The sequence below is a fragment of the Halyomorpha halys genome, unplaced genomic scaffold (assembly GCF_000696795.3).
Source record: "Halyomorpha halys isolate HHAL.00 unplaced genomic scaffold, Hhal_1.1 Scaffold238.1, whole genome shotgun sequence".
NCBI lineage: Eukaryota > Metazoa > Arthropoda > Insecta > Hemiptera > Pentatomidae > Halyomorpha > Halyomorpha halys.
The window spans coordinates 899,461-922,318 of NW_027107468.1; the positions used below are offsets into that span (position 1 = coordinate 899,461).

Below are 22,858 nucleotides of genomic sequence, written 5' to 3' on the forward strand. Positions count from 1 at the left end.
GACTACCTATTACCTTCAACCGGCAGTTATTTACCAAAACCCAATATCATTATCCTTTTAAGAAAACATCCTAAAGATGCCTTCAACATTTTATGAGATCACTCTCTAAAAAAGCCGGTGATATAAAAAAAACTTAAATAATAAAAAAATCGGTTACCATATTTGACGAACGAGCACCTTATATATAGGTTAAGGTAAAATGGTATCAGTGTCGCGCTTGAGAGAGAAGCGCTGGGATCCTCCGGAGTGGGGTAAAAGCACGGTTCGGAGTTCCCTGGGCTCAATGTAAATGTTTAAGATATTATTTTACTTCAAGTTTAATTTTTGTTTCTCTCTTCAATTTCTTATTTTGTTATCAATTAATTTTAAATATGGTGTGAATGAGTTCTATCATCCATATCATCATTGTCTAAAAATATGAAACGATGTAATACTACAAAATAAAAAGGTAAAATGGTTTTCTACCTGTGCTAAAACTAACCCGGTTTGAATGAACTTTTACAGGCTTTAATTCACTATAATTTTCCAGAGTATGTAAATTAATTTCGGTGTCGAACCTTCGTGATGACAAGGTTTCTAATTATTATTTAAACATTCAAGTTTACCATGGAATAATTGTTAAATAAAGAACGTATTATTTTGAAAACTCATTAATTTAGATCCTAGAATTATACATATTTTTTCAACAAAACATGATTTTGATTGTCCAACAATAATTTAGAATACACTCTATAATAAAGCTCTGGAAATAGAAGATGATAACATGAACATTTTTACTGGAAAAGAAAAATGCATAAAGGCTAAATTTTGCATATAGATTTATTCTAAGCTTTAAGGAAAATAAAATTCAGTATTTCTTTTCCTTCCCAATTAAATTTACCCTAAAACTATTCCAGTTCAAGGATTAGCTGTGACGAAAGAAAGAATTTTATTTTATAAGCGAATAGCTTGGAAACGGGAGCCAGTTTTTCTTTTATTAATAACGTAAACATTCTAACTGAAACCAAGTTTATTGTTTTATCTTTTCATTTTCACTTTATGAATAAAGGCAATCAGAATAGGTGATTTTTAAATTAAATCATTGATATTTAAAAGCTAACAAATTATTTTTTTTTGTTAAATTATTCCCATAGTTGTCCGGCGAGGAATGCCAAGCCGGCGACACCACAGTCCTATCCTTGAAGCGACAGGACAATCACCCGAAATCGTGACATCCGATCCTGAGGCAATTTTCGGCGGGCAGTTAATATAGACGATCCAAGGTAGAGATACCTCAAAGCCATCTGGCCCCCTACCACCCTAAATTCCGCATTAATATCCTGAAAGAAAGGCTGGAGGGAGATCTGTAGCCAAATGACAAATATTAAACAAAAGCCAAGAATTAATTGTGACTACAGTCAAAGACAAAAGCTGCATCGACCTCCAGCTCATACAGACCCAGGGGGAAATTAGACGCCACTGTCAACATCAGTCTCCGTCATATTAGGTTAGACTTTTAATAAACTTAGACTCCACCTTCCCTCTCTTTGTTTCGGTTAATGTTTTTCTCCCAACCTCCTTCTTTAAGACTAATTTTAATCCTCTTATTCCGTCTCTAAATTTATTTATCGAATAAAATATAATATCTTCCCGAAAAGCGGAACCAGTCAAAGGTATAAAAGATCGCTGAAAAAAAAAATAGTGTAACTTCGTTGAGTTTTTATTCCATTTGAATTTTACTTGGAAATTGGTGAAGAGTCCGTTGCTGTGAGTGCTCGTACAAATATGCGTCCATTTGACGGAGTTAATTCAAATGTAAATTTATTTTACAGAAGCCATCCGTACGTCCGTCCGTAGGATTTTCAGGAGAAATAGCAGACGATAAAAGATTTTATGGAAGGAAAAAATATTTCGATAACCCCGATATTTTATCGATTCCAAAATAATATATTAGGAACATAGATAAAAAAAAAAAAATAGACGATTCTCTGAGACCGAGACACAGGCAGATTTTGTAACGTAGTTACAAAGTTTATACAGTTGTAAAAACGATGAAAACAAGTATAAAAGCGATGAGACATGTTCTAGAGTTTAGAAAAAAGAAAAATTAAATTATGGATGATGCATGATGGATTATGGAAGTTCAGTCAATGCCAATGAACAACTTTTGTCAGCAAAATATTAATATTGCCGGCAAAATCAGTAACATAATCATTTACGATTATTACTCTTTATAATCTTCTTTTTTGTTTCTTTTCTATTTAAACGTTATAGCACAAATAATTATATCCATTAACTATTTATGACAATCAGTTTCTTTTCTCTTGGATAGAATTTATTTCAGATACTAAAAAATATATTTCAGGAGCTGAGTTCCAAATTCCTCCGAGAATTTGGACATACAAAGTTATTATACCTAATCGTTTTTTGTATAACTTTATTTTGCTCCCTCACAAAGGTGGTTTTGTATTAGTGAACAAATTACAAAAAAAAAAACTACATAATTGACTAAAATAAATAATAATGCCTTCAGGGCGCAAAAGATTGGAAAAGCATCGATCTCAATTATTTTAATATTATCAATAAAAAAACCTTCATTAAAAATATTTCAAAATTATGAGCGCCAGAGAAGAACTGTAATTGAATACTAGCTCGAAATTTTCTAAATTCTAAGAAAAAAGGGGTTTGCCGATTGAACCTTTATCACCTTTAACGTTCAACGGGGAGGTTGTACTATTTAATATATTTCATAATGTTTTTTTTAGACTGTCGAAGTAAGATGTGCTATAACTTGTATAGTATATTGTATACCTATACCGGACCATCAATGGACCCCCTCCCCCACTCTACCGAAGATGGGGAACAGAGGCCAGGAAAGATAACAGACGAGAAGACAGGATTGGGCCAAAGCTAAGGGACATATTGACCACAACCCCTGCCCTATGAATAATAAACAAGGGCCGCTAGCCCCCCCAGTACATTAGCACTCCTGTAGCAGCTGTGCATGTCCTACCTCCTCCATATATCATCCCTTCATACATAATACACTACTTGATAAATTATCCAACTCCTATTGGATTCGGCAAGACTTAATTTGTTTTGATAGCATGGCCGAAACAATATAGCCCGCCCTGCCTAAGCGGATTTAACCTGAATCCTGTCACAAAACATTATCAAACAATAAATTTACAGGGGCAAAATGTCGTGAACTTCTAGTCCATCATATATCATTGGGATATATTGAACGAACATAAACTGAAAAGAAAAAAAAAAAGGAATGGCTGAGAAATAATATCACTTGTGATGAGGGGTGCCAGAGGTGATAGCCACATATCTCTCTTCCAAGACATTTTTACACCCTTCTCACCTCTACCATAAAAATGGTTCCATATAATTCGTTCTCTGTTTATGTAGAACAGGTATAAGGTGCTTCCCTTATGCTAAGGTTAGAAATGTCTTCCCTCCAAATTAAGACCCCACAAAAATATGGTTCCCACCGAAAATTTTTATGACGTTAACCACCCACCACCGTCCTGGGCACTGTTTATTTTAACCCACGCTAAAATATAATACCGAGTTTCAGAGTGATTTAAATATTATAAATTAAATGATAAAACAACAGATTTGTAATATAATCATCAAAGAAAAATGAATAGTTTATCACATTTTACAAATTTGGTTTATCCATTGAATTTAAAGTATAGGAAACCTATAATTGAATTGAAGTTAGCCTATACGACTTATTAATTAATAAGATAGAAAAAGGATTTAAAATCAAAAAACAAAGATCACTAATTTTATTAGTTCTTGTAGAATCTAAAAAGTTTTATTCTCATTTTTTAAAGATAACAATCTATATTTTACAACATTTTATAAAAATGTTTTAAAATTTGACTCATGATTAGTTGCTATTAAAAGTATTATTAATACATATGTGAATATATAATCTTTTTTCACATTCATACGACCATTTTCAAGTTACTTCAAAATTCAATCTAAAAATAATTAATAAAGTATCTATTTTTATTGATATTTCCTTAATTTAACATCAAGTTACAAATTTTAAAATTTACAACTTATTGAATTTTAGAATTTGGAAATGGGAATAAGGCCCAAAACGTTTTGTCAGTGAAAGGAATAAATAAATAAAAATGCGTTAATCTTAAAGGATGTTTGTGATAAAGTCTGTTGGACTTGAAAAACCAAAACATTGGAACAATTTTTTTTTTCATGAGTATATGCTTTAAACGTGTTTATATTTTCTTATAGGTAAAGTTTAAGGAAATTCAATTACGAGTACATGAAATTGAATAAATTGAATTTTAATATCGACGCTTTATATGTTGAAAAAAAAAAAAACGGGTTGTGGCTCTGTTTGGCCTCATGTCAGGCCACCTTCTGGACTAGAAGGACTTAAATCTTAAATTAAAAAAAAAAATAATTTTCTTTCAAAAATAGTTCTAATAAGATGTTATTGGAACTATTTTTGAAAGAAAATATAATATAAGATGTTATAAAGGAACAACCGAATGGATTACAACCCATGGGCTCCAAAAATAATTATGGTAAAAAATTCATGTGTATTTATACGTCAATGTACAGAGGTGACTCCCTCAGGCTGGAGATTGGAATGGTAACAGTTAATAAGGTCTGACTGGAGGAGAGGATGACTGGAGGCCGCAGGAGGTGAAGAAGGAGGCAACAAGTTCCCCCCAGAACCGCCACAAGTTTGCCCAATAGTTTCTTGTAATTATCTCAACTCCTCAGGGGCAGGTTAACCAGCCCTAATGAGTCTGAGGGTCGCTTGTCTAACTCTCTTCTACGGTACCCTCATCCTTCATATTAAAAGTGTCAAAAACAACTGTCTGTAGGTTAATTTTATCAGAAAAAAAAAGAGCCCGGAGTGTATTTCAAGTTTCAAGCTAAATGAACATAAAGAACAAAATATCATCGAAATCCCTTTCACATTATATAAATCAATCACAATATTTCATAATATTAACTATATATATTATGATAATATAATAAACTAAGGAAATATTATGTCATAAACTTCTCAATAATGATTTGTTTTAAACGAACGAATTTGGTACATAATTGCACCCAATTCATATACTACACTAAAGACTAATTATACTAATGGGGTAAATCTCGCCCTAAAGATATTTTTAATTCCCCTATGTTTTATAATTTTGTTTTAACTACTTCCCGAGTCAAAACTTTTTGAAAATCCAGCCTTATTACACATCTACAGTATAAAAGGAGACCCACCATTAATATCATTATTTAGCAAGGTATATTGTAGGCGTTATTTGTGGTGAGATACAGTACGGATAAGGAGAGAGAGAGAGAAATACTTTAATCGTCTATGCTGCCTAAATACATCAGGTTGCAATATCACACAGCATACTTATCAATCCGCAATTGGACATATATAAATTCCATATAATTACATGGTATAATAAGATATAAAGAAAACAATTTGTTTTCCCCACAGGTTTCCTTTCACAATGAATTTCAGTCTATACACCGAATACAAACATTTCAATTCATTCCTTTTTTCTTTCCCACTTCTGCTCCTCCGAATTTCACCACTTCATAATTCTTTAATTCACCCGATCAACAAATTCGCTCTCCGGAATTCAACCTCCTAGATCCTCTTTTGTGACCCGCTAAACAAATTCACTATTAGATGGCAATGTGAAATCAGACCATCATTTATAGTCATAGCAGCCTCTTGTATCTCAATATAAAGATTCAGTGTGTGGTATCTGTTGAGGCAAAGATGAAAAGGACTTCCATCTTTGCTTAAGAGATTTGTTTTGTTTTCTGGAGAATTAAATTACATTTTTTGATTCGTCTCATAGGAGGCGTTTAGTTTTCGAGTTATTCGAAAAACTAATTATTTCAAGTTTCAAAAATAATTGTTTTAAGCCATTTCCCGAGTTTGGATTTCAAAACCAAGGCTTACTGCCTATCAAACATAAGTAAAAGTATCAGTAATTTTTTGACGTGATAACCATTGCCGTTTTTAAAAAAACAGTCATCAGAGTCAGTGAGTCAGTTTTCCCCCTCCTCCCCCGATCCTTTTAAAACAGAATATGAATTAATAAGTTGCATTACGTACGGTTACATAACTCAGATTAGACACTACCTTTTTTTACCGTTGGTACTTACTATTCGGTGAGATATTTAACTGAGGTTTGACGGGTCCGCTCTATTAAATAATTCGACTAGAAAATATTTGGAGGTAAGGGGCCTCCGCGTGATGATGTGAGTCAGTGGTGTATACTATGTTATATATAGATTCAGATAAATATAAACGGATTTTCATAGAAACGTGCAACGAATATTTAGAAAATATACACAGATCCAACTCCAAGTTTTTTCATAATATGCGAATCGCTAAAACCCATGCAAGGTCAAGTTTTTAATACTTTGTATGGAAAAGTTTTTTCCAATACTGGTCTAATTAAAATAGTTTAAGTTTGGAACAAAAAATGTTTTGCCAACTCCTCTGAGTAAAGTAGTTTTAGGCCTATATTTTATCGAAGTAATTGTAATTCCGAAACTAGTGAACAGTCTTTCAGCTAAACTAAAATTAGATAATATCCACAGATATCGCTTACTACCCCCAGGTACCGTCAGTTTCATATTTTAGCTACTTGAAGTTATGAAATTTAATGTTCCACATGTTGAACAATAGAATGTGTTTCCAGACCCTTTCCTGAAAACCCCTGATCGGGACATATTTACGTTCCCCAAGAGCCAGGCCATCAATGAACAGAGGGGTACGAACAGAGAATCATTCCATCCTGAATCGATGTCCATTAAACGGCTCATTGGCAGAGATGAGAAATGTAAGCACTGTTTCAAATACAGCCAGTTCCGGACAGATTTATTCCGAATGTGCTACCACCGGGACCAAATGAACAGAGCTGATCCATCATCCCCAACCATCCCGGTGATGGATCGCCTCCACAATACCCCTCATTTGTCAATCCTTCTCTTTGCCATGTATTAGTTACCGATTAACTTTTATCGCTGATCGGGCTGCCAAAATGGCCAATTTTATTCATATTTAATCAATTAATTCATATGATTACCTTCGTTTAGAATCTTTAAGGACTATCATAATAAATATACATCAACATACGAACAGAGAAGGAATATATGAAAAAACGAAACATGAACTTAAGGAAAAAGGCGCATAAGCACATAATTAAATAGCATCGATTTTTTAAAAAAGCTCATAAAAAGAATGTAACATGACCAACTAAGCGTTAAAAAAAAAAGGAATATTCTTCATTTAATCCAACTAGCATACTTCAGTTGTGGCATATAAGTAGTTTAGTAAAAGATTAAGGACTGACTCAAAACTATTTTCCTTACTAACAAAAAAGAAGAAGCATCATATGCTTAAAAATCGTTTGTTTAATTTTGTAGTTGGTTACTTATTTAAAGAGTTCTTCTATTGAGCTGTTATGGAAAAATTTTAAATCTAACATCGCAAAAAAAAAAAATAGAAAGATTCTGTAAGAAGCTCACAATGTCGGACAATAATCTATTAAAAAACTAAATCGAACAATTTTATGAAATCAAAAATACTTTTACTAAAAATGTTTACCCTCATTTTCTATACGTTTTCCCCAACTTGCCATCATCGTTTCAATCAGAATGAAAAATTCAGGGTTCCGTAAAGAAATGAAGTCAGAAAGAGCGTCAATAGCAGATTTTCTGACTTCATTTCTTCAATTAAATTTTTATAAACATTTGAAAAATTTTACTTTTAAGGAACCAACCCAGAATTCTTAACATATGGAAATCTGTAGAACTTTTTAACACAACTCATTTAATTTCATATTCAGGTCCGTTCATTAGAAGACCTTCCCCCGTATGCCCTGCTAATGTTTCTCGCAACTTGGGTAGTTGAGTGTCTAAGTTTAAACTCATACATAAAAAATATTACACTAAAATCACGTGTTTCCATGGTTATATTTTGTAGCTTATAAACAATGTACAATCAATTAGAATGATATTAAACATATTCAAAAATGGGAGGATTAATAAGGCTCTTACATAATTATTTTATTATATATTATTATATTGTATTATTATATATATTATCTGTAAATCCATAACGTAGTAAACAACGAAAGTCCACTAACTCTACTTAGAATTTTTGAAATAATAATAACGGACAGGAAGACAGTTTATACATATATATGAAAATAAAGAATAATTCGTTTTTCATAACAAATTCAAAGGAAATAATAAAAGGGATTCGAAGGAAATATTTTGTAAGAAAACTTTTAGTAAGTAAAAAAAGATGTAAAATCCTGAACGAAATAGAATTCTAAAATAAATCCGTTTTAACAGCGAGTAAAAAGAAATATTTTTTGCTGTGTACATTTAAATCAATAAAGAACATCCACAGAGGGATAAATATCTTCCATTACTTTTTGTTTTGTTTTTTAACAAAAAAACATTCATCAAATAAATAAAATAAGCGGAGATAGAATCGGTCAGATATACCAACGAAACAAAAGAAAATTAAAACATACCAATAATATTCTATAAAGAATTTTCCAATATTAATAAATATTTTCACCACTCACATAAATAAAAAGAACCGGGGTATTATTATTATTTTTGTAACGAATAATTTTCCTCACCAATCCTTTCCTGGAATTAATCCTGAAAAAAAAACTTACCACAGTAAAATGAATGCATAGGATTGTACCGATATACATCAATGCTTTCTAAACATAATGGACAGCTGATGGTGAATTGCAGGCAACTCAAATCTTCTGTTTATTCATAAGAGATTAAGTCCTTTTTCCGTGTATTCAGAATATATTTTATATTATTATATCCTGAAAAATAGAGTTTTTAATTTAATAATTTATTAAAATTGCACAACAATAGCTCTGACACATAAACAGTAATAAATGTGTTTCGTCAAATTGATTTTGATTATCTTTGCACCATGTAGTGATATCGTATTAACAACCGGAATACATAATTATTAAAAACCTTAGAACGGATTAACAAAGGATAGAATGTAATTTTAACGGGGCTTGATGGTTGGATAGGATCCTGAAAGGAGCTACGAGAGGAAATACATTTGGGACCGAAGACCCGGGCCCTTCCATTAGCCCTGGACAGGCCTTAATCTATCTTAAATATTACCTAGCCAAAGGTAATTAGCCCAAGCATCATTAACGGCGCCTACTAACGTCTCTTCCCCTCCACCGCATTCAACCTATGCCACTCCTATATAGGGTCTCATTCTGTCTCCACTGGCAGTATTTCAGGGCTTGCTTTTCATCTTAATTTACAACGAAAAGGTTCAAGGGTCTTAAATTTGTTAGGTCTTAAATAATTTTATTAATTTTAATATATAATATTATTAATAATTCTATTATCGTTCGATATATTTTCATATTGACTAACAATATTCCAATATTAAATGAAATTAAAAATAGTTCATTATTTTGGGACAAGGTCCCTTCAGAACAATTGTATGTTAATTTTAATTTTACCACATATATTGGCCAAAAATAGTGTGGCCAAACTTAATCATAACTTATACTAAAATTGCCTATAAATAATTCCAGACACAGAGAAGAAAACTAACTGACTAAATACGTAAAAACAAACAAAAAAAAAATAAGTTAGTTACAAAATTTATTATTAGTTACAAAATTACTATTATAATATTGGACTAGACCTTTTGAAGTAAAAGGTAGTTAAATAGAAGGGTTTTAAACGAAGGAATGATTGGTAAATGACGTATGTTAGAGGGAATGGAGTTCCAGTGATACGCAGCTCTGGTAAAAAATGGTTATCAGACATCAGTTCGGTGAGGTGGAGCGTACATGTCATGTAAACGGGACCTGGTAGTACGGGATTAGACTGAGAATTTGAATTGCAGGTTTTCTAGGATACAGGAGAGACGTTGAGTACTAATTATTCGGAAAGAAAGGAAGCTAGGAAACACTGGCTTCGGAAGGATAGACAGAGCCACTTCAGCTCGGTATAATGCAGAGTTATGTGCGTATCTCTGATGATCCCGAAAATAAATCGTATAGCGATACGTTTAAGTTTAGATTCAAGATTACCCGAAATTTCACCATATACCAGACAGCCATAGTCAAAGTAGGGGAAAACAAGACAAGAAACCAGGGTTTTAAGTAGAAGGAGATAACGGATTCTAATTAATTGCTCTAGGGTAGCTATGGTTCGATGGGAAATTTGGGCAATATGTGTGTTTTCAGGATAAAGTTAGATCAAAAGTCCTGAGATGAATCATGAAAACCTAATATATAATCAGAGGATCCCTACAACTAAGAACTACATTAACCATTTCTATATGTCCTAGGTAAGGACCGAGACATTTCAAATGAAGCAGAAAATGTATAAAAGAAAAAACTCAAATAATAATTTAGTAAGTGAAAATACTTCTTACTTTTTGTGTTACTTATTTCACTTGTTTATCAACTTAAAGGCTAGTCTATATTTCATGAAAAGTTCTCAAGTATGTTATTATGACAGTTTGTTTTAAAAATTGTCAATAAACCATACGAGAGAATTTAATGCAATATCGAGGATGAATCGAGGTGAATGCATACACAGAAGTGGTCGAAACAAGTTGTTCCTAGATTTAGATAGTGTCAGTAAAATGGGCTCAAAAAAAATATAGGAATGGCAGAATAATACTTATAAAATTATAAAATAAAGGAAACGAAATGAATATATAAGAAACGATACATGTATAGTTTCTGAAATAATCCATTCAGAAGTATTTTATGTTGATAATCGATAATAATTATAAACTGAATGCTATAATTTATATGATTATTTCTTAGAAATTTTAAAAACTAACTTTTGATTCGTACGATAACTTAATACAAAACGCATTGCGTTCCAGTAAAGAGATTTAGTTTGCGTTAGACATTAATTATTAGAACAAATATTAATGACAATAACCGTTGGATATTTGTAATAGATCGATATAGAAATAACCGAAACTATAATCAAAACAAACAAATAAAGAGAAGAGGAGAGTTGTTTGAAATTCTGAAACAATTGAAGTATGAAATGAAGCAGAGCCGAGGACTGGCTACAATACCGTTCTGCGAGACAGAAATGTATTGCGGGTTGCCTATCCACAGAGAGAGGCATTTACAGGTCACTGCATTGTATTCAAGATAAGTTCAGCTATTTTTGGAGTAACAATTGCAATGTTACAAACATATATATAATAAATTATTAACAGAATAATGATTCATTCAAAGCTAATTAGTAGAATGCATCCGAAATGGACATACAGATGATTTATAAGCCTGAACAATATATTGATACAATTAGTATTTTTATTTTGTTTTGTTTTTTTACCTTCTTTTTTTCTTTAATTCATAAATAAATTGGATATGAAGTATTATAATGTTATAAAATATTTATAATTATTTTCTGTTATAAAGGTATATAACATGTTCGAATACCTCTTTAGAATAAGTAATTAGTAAAAATTTTGTAATTTTTCCAACACACCATATTTTTTTATTAGATAAAAACTCAACACGAAGTTTTTTGTTTTTTTTTTACCATAAAAATCTTTTTCTCTATTATAAAGATTCATTATTTAAAACAATAATACATAATTATAATACACTATGCTTTATTTTTTTTGGGGGGGGGGGATTTAGGTAGGAAAAGTTTAATCGTTTTAAAGAGAAGGTTGTTGTGGTTAGTCAATCTATAAATAGTACATATTCAAATATACCAATAGCAAAGCAATGTCAGGTCTGAAAATAAAAATTATTTTTTGTTAAAAACAATTTAATTTCCGGCCATATAAACGAAATGATCGGTAAGCAGATTTTGTTTAAATTCAGTAAATATTATGAGATGCTCAAAACTGATTAAAGAATTTTTTTTTTTAAATTACAGTCCTCCCACCTCCACCCTCCAGTCTGTCAGAATTTATAAAGACCGGTGGTACTAATATGGATCCCGCAGGGATGATCCGATGGAAGGCACCTTGTTAATAACCTTATCCCTGTCAGCTGGCAACTTCTTCTCATATCTTCACAACATCCCTCCTCCACCTACCTGTCTTCATTTTGTCCTGAAGAATTAACGTTTCCCTCTGAAGACAAGACCTCATATCCTAAGCTAATCAAATTCTAAAATCATAATAAACTTTAGGTAAACTAATATTGCCAGCACGTGTAAATTTAAATAAAAATTTTAAAAGATTGAAAGACGGTCCATGATTTTAGTAAAGAGCCTAGTGCCACTAAATTATTTAATTACTTGGTTAAAAATATCAGCCAGTTGGTCAACATAGTTTCATAGCATGTCTTGATTATATCCTCTCACTGTTTATAATAAAAATTCCATTTTCTGAACACTTTCCTTTTTCTGGAGATTTCTTGTGGGTAGTTAAATACCTATATTTCAATGTTAATGATACATCACTTGAGAAAAAAATCCATGGGACGAGGCTTTGTTGAAATATAGAATAAAGATTAATATTCGATATAACTGATGCTAGATCAATTATACATCAATCTCCAATTTTCCCCTAAATTTAGACAAAATTAGACGAGCTCTTCTATATACATAGTTATGTAAAAAAAAATACTATGTTGCAAATACAGGAGCGAAAGTATGTATATGTTGGATGAAATCCCAGAAAATATTATAAAAAACAGTAAAATTTTAAAATTATTAAAGATTTGACTGATATGTCCAAACAGAAATTTGACTAAAAACACGGAAAATTTTGTTATTTATTGTTATTGTTATTTTAGATTGGAATGCTACAAAATCAAACGATTACTTCGAGAAATTAGCTCAGACCACCTACCATACATTCATATGTAGGATATATAATTTATATATTTGTTCTAAAGAACTGAGTTAAAGTAATGAATTAACACAACCTCATAGTAATTAACGTATATTTGAGAAAGACATTAACAATGTTTATAAATTAATTACGCAATGAAGTCAAACATCTTATGCTGTAATGAACTAAATAAGTACTTTAAAATACCTATCAGCTAAGAGATATTCAAATATTGGCCTCAATTATTAGAAAATAAGTTAAGATTTAGTTTTTTGAATTGATTTACTCAAAAACTATATTAGAGATATAACAATGCTACCTAATTTTTCTAGTTACAAAAGCTTTGAAGAAATAACAAAAATAATAAAATATCCCATGCTATCAGGGAGACAAGTCAATATAAAAGGGACGGAGAAAAGACATATATATAACTAAGAAACCCAGAATCTTAAGTGACAGCAGAATAAATAAATAAAAATAACAAATTAAGGATAAAAAATAATTAACATTAAAAAAAATACAAAACAAAAACACCATTATAAAAGCAGTTGTAACAATGAATACAAAGTGAAAGTAAACATATTTAACAAAGGGTAGCAAGAATAGTTATAAAACCACACGGAATCACAAAGTGTCCAGGAGAAGTCTTATCACGTAGTTCAGAATAAGTTTTCATCTTACTTGGCACCCTTACTTAAATTTATCGCGCTAACTTTTACTCGTTCTCCAATGATATGTGGATTTATTATCTTTATCGGCTTTGAAGAATTTCCGCTACGTTTTCCAATTTTCACGAAGGAAATTTATACATTCATAACTTAAAATAATTTTATCTCGATAGCACGTGATTTTTTAATAACCACCGGAAAAAGAAATCCGATCAGGAAAAAATGAGAGAGAGAGAGAGAGAGAGAGAGAGAGAGAAAGGAGAGAGAGGGGGGGAATTAATTGTGCAATTAATACAGCGAAACATGATTTCGAGTCAATCCTTTCATTTAGCTTTTAATTAAATAACGGGAAATTATTCAGCAATAAGCATTCCCGTTTTCTCGAAAATCGGCCCGATGATACAAAATTTAATTAACATATGATCGGTATATGAATATATAGAGAAAAATACACACTCCTCTGCAAATAAAATTAGGTATTTAATATCATCGAATTTGATTTTAATCACTCATACCGATGGAATATCATATCATGTTATTGATTTGGACCTACAGTAAATATTTTCAATAGTAAAACGTTACAGAACTGAGCGAGTTCCTATAACGCACGCTACAGTAAGTTTAAAACATTGAAAAGTTTTTAACACAATATAAAGTGATTATATAAATGAAAGACCTGCACAGTACGTAGTGTAACACTCATAAAGAAAGAAACTAAAAGACTAATAATATATCCAATAATATGTATTAAATATATTAAAAATAAAGGAAACTCTTGATAATGATGGAATAGAATGCCAGGATTCAAAATTTAATAATTAATTATTATGAACTAAATTAAAAAAATCTGATATATTCATTATAAATATTGAAATAAGGAAAACTAATAATCTCTTCAATTCGGGGTATACCGATGAACATCCTGGATAGCATGGATTCAAAAACCTAAAGCCTCACGCTTAACAGAGAATCTTAAGTAATTACAAAATTAAAAAATCGAAAAAATCAATCCTATTAATAATAAACAGGTTCTAAAATAATAATCATTATCACTGCCCAATAGCAGAGGAAATTTTAACTCTGCAACTTTTTCATTAGGAAATAACTGATTATATAATATTAGTAAATTATACAATACCCGAATAAAAGCATATATAGTCTGTTCATCTGCCTTTCTGCGAAATGGACCTGTAATAATGATTGGAAATTTCATCCGTACAAGGTTAAGGCCAAAGTGAAGGCAAATATAAAGTTCAAATGGTATAAACAAGTTATATGCTCAGTTCAAATTGGTGATGATCCTTCCAATCAAACATATATTTATTAATTTTTCGGTCACAATTACATATAGATCTTTAGTTATATAAATAATTTCATCTATGCATATATATATATATATATATATATATATATATATATACAGTTTCAGCCACGGGCGGTCGCATTTCATGAGGACATCGCACGCAGCAACTGCTTAGTGGGCACTGCATTTCCCAGATTCCATGAGGGGGTATCACTGTATGTTACTGATGAAAAAGAAATGTTTTATACCAAAATGTATAATTATAATTATATATTGAAAATTTATTAGTATTAAAGTTAAAGATGTAAATAGTGCAATGTAAGAAAAAAAAGACAAAAAAATATGGTGAACTAGACACAAAAAAATATTACATATAACCGCCCCTTGGTTACAATTAATATTTTTTATTTTTGTATGTCTGTAATTTAGACTAATTAAAATTGAATAGAAGGATCATCAGACTCTTTTAAGTCTCCCTTTTTATTCATCATCTATTAACACAAAAATCACTAAAAAAAAATTTAAGGAATTAACCTGCTGCTGACAATCCCTCATTGACAGTTGTTATAAACAGAGAGAAAAGTAGCATCATAGATATGGCACAGATGGCAGTGGACATATTTATAAAGGGAATAGGGTCAGTGTATAAGGACAAAGGGAATTATACATAGCTAGCTGGGTAATGGACCCCCACAATCAGAATATCCTCTATTTCGTCCAACGCGCTTTAACTTTAGAAGGTACTTCGGTCTGATGAGTGGAAAGCCACTTTGATCATTACTTCTGACTCAATAATTTAACGAAAAATTATATAACAAATCGAGGTTGAGGAATGGATATAAACAAAGATATGGAGTGAAAGAAGAAATAATTGAACCATTTTTATGTTGCAAAATAAGCAACAAACATATAAAGCTAATGACGGTATAAAAGGTACAACCGTGCTCATTAAAAAGTAATACGTTCATCCTCGTGGGTGTTGTTAGGAGGAAATTTTTAAAAATCATTTTCCTCTGATCCCCATGGGGTCATATTCGTAGAAATTATAACAATGGTAAGGGGCTAATGCATATATCGTTAAAAAAGAATTAAACAAAACGGATAAAGAATTCTCAGAATTATAAAGTAGAAAATTTTATATTATTATGAAGACAAAAAACAAACTTTAATTAATATTTTAAAAAATTGCATCGAGTTTTTTATTACTTTATCCTTTTTTACATCAAATTCCAAAATATTCCTTTAAAAATGAGTTTTAGGTATACATATCGATCAAGAACATAAATGGTCAATGCTAAATTCAGAGGAATAAACTTAATTGAAAAACAAATAATATGAAATGAAGTTGCGGAAATAATTGTTATTAATTATTTGTGATTTATATGATTTATATATTATGATTTATAATAAAAGCAAAACAAATCCATAATTATTCAACAAGATGGCTTTGGGATACAACAGAGAAAATTTGAAGTTAATTTAAGAAGAATAAGCCCACACACAGTCATGTTCGTTCAGTGCTAAATGTTTTACCCAGGGCCAATAAGGTCACACCATAAAGTTTGTTATTCCAATCCTTGAACAAGCAATCGTGTTGTTCCTAAACAATGAACATACGCGTCAATGGTCTGTGAAAATCGTGATCAAGAGATTAATACAATGATTAAATTTCATTTAAAACCGATCAAGCAGTTATTACAAAGGGCATACAAAACAATACAATAGCGAAGCTACAAAAATATTTAAGATTATATGTGATTGATTCTTTTGTATATTATTATTTATACGAAATGAAATGCCGTTCCTAATTTCTTTTCATAGATTTGTTTATAGAATTGTCACAAGCCAGCGCACGTGTTTTATTACAGTTGATCTAAATGACTGATTTTTTCCTCCCGTGTCTAGGAACGGAGTAATAGTAAAATGATATTTCTGTACTGATTCTGAAACCCACATCGAATCATTTTTTACAATACAAATGACTAATGATCAACAGCCTTATTGGTAAGATAATTTTAAAATCAAATTAGAATATTTCTCTCAATGTCTAAACTTTTTATTAATCAATTCCCAGCTAATCGATATAATCGATTTGTAACCATAATACGACAATATAGGGGTAAAATAGATTATATTACCAAAATGTAAACACAGTTTAGAACATCATACCCCCATGGCAATGAGTCAAAAGTACAATTGATTCAGATTTAAATTTGCAATGAGGTTCAAAATCAAATTTTAGATATATCACTGAAAACAATTTTTAATATTTAGACACCAATGAATATGATGAATAAAACGAACAATATAAGTTGTATTAATTCTATCTTTCTGTGTAAAAAAAAAAAAAAATAAATTGTAGGAAGATAGTCTGGGTGGTTTATTTTATTTTTAACCAATAAATAGTTTTCTTTTACTATTTCTATGCCTTTATTGACCGGCACCAAGACTATCTTCCAACAATCTAATTCATACGGTAGCTTCTTCCAATAATAACTATTAATTATTATTATTATTTTAATCGAAATATTTAAGTGTATAAAGATATCTATGAATTCTGTTAACGGAATGAACAAGATAAGTTCATATGTTTTTTATAAAATGTTTATTTTTAATTACACGCATTATTAAGACTTTAATCATTATAATTTATCCTGTTTCTTTAACTACATGTTTTAAAATAAATAATTCAAATTTTATCCACTATGTTTCAATGTTTCATGGAGATATTGTTTAATTGACCTGCATGATGTTGAGTTTTTGACCTGCATGATGTTGAATTTTTAAACTATTTAGTTCAAACATTGTATCAAGGTAAGATAAAATATAAATAATATTGTGAAGTATTTTGAAGTGTCCCTGAGGATGGGCGAATTGGCTGAACTATCGGACTTATACAGAAAATAAAATGTTTTGAGACTATAATGAATAAAATTTAAATTATTTATTAAAACAGCATTAACCAGTCTCAAGAAAGTATTTAAAATTAAAATTAAATTTTTTTATTCAAAATATTTAATTTTATAAGGACTTCAATCAATTCATATTTTTAATTATGCATTATTTAGTTAATATATTTTTGATGATATCATACTTCTTTGTTGTAACAGAAATTATTCGTTTTGAAAAAGGACTGCTGAACTCTGATAAAGTGGAGTTTATTATTGGCAATATGATGTTGAAACATTTCCCTTTAATTAATGACCATACTTCATAAATGAGATTCAAAATTACATGATGATGAAAGTTTAACACAATGTGATTTAGCATAGGTCTAGGGGTAATTCATCAAAGTATTACTATCTATTTTTTAGACAAATAGGAAAACTACTCTATTAACTTCTCGAGGTGGACGAATGAACTCTTATTATTCTAGGTCTTAAAAAAAAAAATTCAGGAATTTGCACAGCGTCTTCAAGGATCGCAGAATGCGACATAGACCACTAAACCACAGAGACAGTCAGGAGAGACGAGTCAAGTTTCGCAATTTCATGAGCTGAGGTAGAAGGTCCAGAAGACAAGAAATGGACAGAGCTCACAATCAGTTGGGAAGTTAGATGTTGCAGCCTTGGCTAGGAGAGTAGGGGGAGGAGCTTTTGTCCGCTGATAGCCTTGACTCTCTCAGGAGCAAAAAACTACCCATTAGTTTCGGTCTGAAGCCGCTTCGGCAGCATCAGGCTTTGTTCGCACTAACTCATAACTCACGCCAGGGGTCTCTGTACCGTGAGTACATGAGTGTCCGAGAGGTGTAAAGGAAGATAATGAACAAGTTAAAAAAAGGACTATTGCAAAAAATTATTCGAGTCAATTATAAAAAACGAACTGTAACTAAAAATCACAATACAAGGAATTATTTAATCGTAAAACCTCAGCTAAAATTTAAAATTTATTGTTTCATCACCATAAAATAAGAGTTAGGTTCAACCCGATTTGTGGATTTTAACCCGATGATGTCCAAAATTCAGATCGTGACGGTACCATGTCATAAATATTGGCGTTTTCACTCGGAATCAAACAAAAAACCGAGTTGAAACCTAAAAAGGTCGCTGGGGCATACCGCATATGTTCCAGCTATACTTGCTTTCAGTAATAATTTTTAACGAACCAGAACGCTCTCTTTCAGAGTCTAAAATCACAAAAACAGACTTAGAACATCCTTCGGATCAGCATTTCAGTCAATTCCTCTAACGCTGACACATCGGTTCAGTTCTAGCTAACTTTTTAGTAATTCGTTCGGTTGGATATCTTAAAAACTAAAAAAACATATATTTTAATTATATTTAAAGAGTACATTTCATCCGTTCCTAACAAATTATGAATGAGAAATTCACAAATAAAACAAACAAAAAAAAACTAATAATAAATAACTCAATTCCTCTAACGCTGACACATCGGTTCAGTTCTAGCTAACATTTTAGTAATTCGTTCGGTTGGATATCTTAAAAACTAAAAAAACATATACTTTAATTATATTTAAAGAGTACATTTCATTCGTTCCCAACAAATTGTGAATAAGGATATCACAAATAAAACAAAAAAAGCTAATAGTAAATAACTCAATAGAATCGTTAACCACGTTTCTCATGTCCAAAATAAATCATTTAAAACAAAATACACTTTATAAATATTATTGTGAAAACAACAATTATTAAAAATTTAATAATTGTCAAATATTTCACTATTATATACCATACTTTTATTTTAAAGCACATCGCAAAAGTGGGACCTAACGTCTTAAAACCTGGTTAAAACACGAAAAAATCAAAACCAGATATCGAATATAAATTAACATACATTTGTTTGTATGCACCTTAACTAACAGGAACTCGATATTTTCGCCTTGAAAAATAGTCTAAATAAATTAATAATGTTTAATACTACATTTTGTATTTTTACTTAATTTAATACATTCAAAGTATCCTAAACATTAATTTGTGTAATCTATGTAACTATTACTCTTAATGACAAAAACAATTTTTTTCTAAGTACTAGTTTTTCTAAACAAATTTTTTTGAAAAATGTATTTCTGGTGTTAATAAAAAATTGCTCATTTTCAGGAGCCTCCATTCTGATTGCAACACGTTTTCATTAATTTATTATCCTTATTATTAAAAATTTAAAAAAAAAATTGAAATTACACAATCGTTTTTAGAAGTTTAACATTGTTTTCCCAAAGTGTTCGAGATTGTTACAGCAGCAATCAAATATTTTACCTTGAGCTGAATGTGATTGTTTAACTACTTCGATTAATTGATAAAAAATTAAAAAACAAAACAATTTATTATCAAAATAATGTTACTATCATACTTTTAATATTTTATTTTACTTTTCCTAACTTATATTAACACAAAACAAGGTTTAAGCCATCAAAGTTAAATAATCCAACGGATTTCAGAATTACTGCTTAAGACGTGTCAGTGAAATATTGTGAATATTTATTACGGACTCAACATCACACAAAATGTAAGAAGAGTAAATTAGTAAAGTAAAGTAAAACGTATGGATTTTTTGGCCTTACAGTGAGAAGTAATGAAATATTTCAGTTTATATTTTTTTAAATAAAATTATATTTCATTTAATAGTAAGTATTAGCTATTGAGAACTGGTATATTCAGGGTTAAATTGACATTAAAAGTTCTTTTTCTACAAATCCTATTATGCCCAAAATAGCTTTAAATAAAAATATTGTTACATAAAGTGGCAACGTAAATGAAACATCAATCAAAAAAACAAAACAACAATTGTAAAAAACATTTTACAAAGTCAATTAATAATTATACAAAATCACACATATATATGTACATAATATAGTTATTATCATCATAATATTTGACTGTACTCACTGGACGTTTTGGTACTGGTCCACAAAATTCATCTTCTGATTTCCTTACCTAAAAAATAAAAGGAAAAACATTAATCAATGCACAACATAAAATATCATTTCCAGCATGTTATAACTCTATGAATAAATATATCAAAAAATATTCTAAAAATCTAGAAGTAGTTGAAAATTTATTAGCATAGAAAGTAATACGCAATAATGGTGTAGAGATGAAATACAAATCATCAGCTTGGGAGATTTCATTTTTATCAAATATAGAAAAATAACTAAATGTCCGCTAGAAAAAAAATAAAATAAATAGTATTAAAAAAAAAATTGTTTACCGAACCCCTTTAATAAACGTACAGAAATATAAAACGAAAAGAGCATACATGGTAAAAACTAAGCTAAATATTTTTGCCTGTATCCAGCGGCACAAGTGTAGCGAAAAAAGGTTTAAAAAAAAAGGCAAAGATAGGATTACTAATTGGACAGTAGAGGCATACCTGTGCATATTACGGAAAGGATACCATCCCCTGTTCAAACACATCAAGCTCCCGATTTAGCATATCGATTTAAAGTTCATATTTCACGAAGAGGACGACTAGATGCGTACAGTAACTTCTAGTCCTGCTCAATAGTGATAAGTATGATAACTAATAACTTCTGTTAATATGTTTTATTGTAAGTATCCTTAGCAATGAGTACATGTTGGTAGGGATTTTCCTATCATCGATTACAATACTTTCTTATAAAAATTGTAAATTAATAAATACTAGCATCTCTATTCCAATGTTGCGGAACATGGAACTAAAATATTACAAGATGGTATGAAAAAAGGTGTCAAAATTGTGGACGTTCAATGCCATGACAATTTAATGCCCTATGTGAGTTTTCCATAAAAGTTTAACAAGTTTTAAAGTTTAATTCTCTTAACACGTTTGTAATTATTGTATGAAATCACTCTATATTGTTTTATACCAATAAAAGCTGGAAAATAAGAACACAAATGTATGAAAACAATTTATTTTGTATTGCAATAATGAAACATTATTGATATTTAATTAAATTTATTCTCATTTTGATCGTATATCTTGAAACTGTTTACAGTAAACGAGATAACCGAAAACTTTAAACATTGCGATTTTAGAAGTATTACCGAATTTCAAAAACTCAATAACATACAAAAAAATATTTTTTTTTATAATAATGTATTTTCAGAAAAAGGCATTCACTCGCAGCACCCAGTTAACAACTGTTGCACGGTATTTTTTTTAAGAAAAATAACAAATATAAACAATAATTTATAATAAATATAAACATCATGGTTTGGTTTAAACTTAATTAAACAACTGTTTCTACAGGGAAATGTTTTTAATCGTAGTATGGAAAATGCTTTATAACAATATGCGGATTCGGTCATAGTCGAGAGTGAAAGGGTAGAATGCCTTCCATCTTTTAACTTGAAATCCCCGCTTCTAAACCAAGCGAACCACTTACGTACTCCATCCTAATGCCTAATCCTAATACCAAACCAACGGGATTTCAGGTCTTCTGGAGTGTTTTTTTTTTCAAAAAATAAATAAATAATTAAGAATATTTACGTATATTTTTTTAAAAAAATGATCAATAGTTTAGATAACTTTAATAGTTAGTTACTAAAAATACTCAACTTTTATTGGGGATACATACCATAATATCCTACAAGCCTAATGATAATAAAATAAATATATAAACTCATAATAATAAGAATAACGAGAAATAGTAATAAGAACACTAGTGATGAATAAAGGACAACTTTTAGAAATTAAATAAAAATCATTGGGAACGTTTTATTTCCCGTAAAGCCACATGGGTGTCTAGTTGTTGATTTCACAGAGTAATGAGAAATGGGCGGAATTTATATCTCTTTAGCTGTTTTTGAAATGCACTTTAAAAGAGGAATGAAGAAAGAGATATCGGATATATATTTTTTTAAAATACGCTTATTTAAGAAATTACTTGCTAATAGCGAAGTGAAACAGTGGTCTAGTATAAATCTGACAAAAATGATACTAAACTCTGTTTGAACTATTCTCCAACCTTTTATTCTAATATGAGCAAAATCGGACCAGCGAAAAATACGTTTCCGCATGCGTAAGCGGAAAAAGTAGGTGGGATCAGCCGAAATCAATAAAGGACCTTTACCAACCAGCAAAATCCCTGAAAATTAGATCAACATCGGTAAA

The 22,858-nt window shown here is 30.3% G+C and overlaps 1 protein-coding gene across 15 annotated transcripts in view; it reads right to left on the bottom strand.

The window, feature by feature from the left end:
• heph (polypyrimidine tract-binding protein 1 heph) overlaps positions 1-22,858 on the bottom strand; it is a 358,385-nt gene that overhangs the window by 139,879 nt on the left and 195,648 nt on the right. For 12 of the 15 annotated variants that reach the window (XM_067045791.1, XM_067045789.1, XM_067045781.1 and 9 more), the window contains one exon: positions 20,653-20,700. The exons of the other annotated variants lie outside the window; for them this stretch is intronic. In XM_067045791.1, the coding sequence (XP_066901892.1) occupies positions 20,653-20,700 (48 nt within the window). The remainder of the gene's footprint in view (positions 1-20,652; positions 20,701-22,858) is intronic. 15 annotated transcript variants of the gene reach the window in all.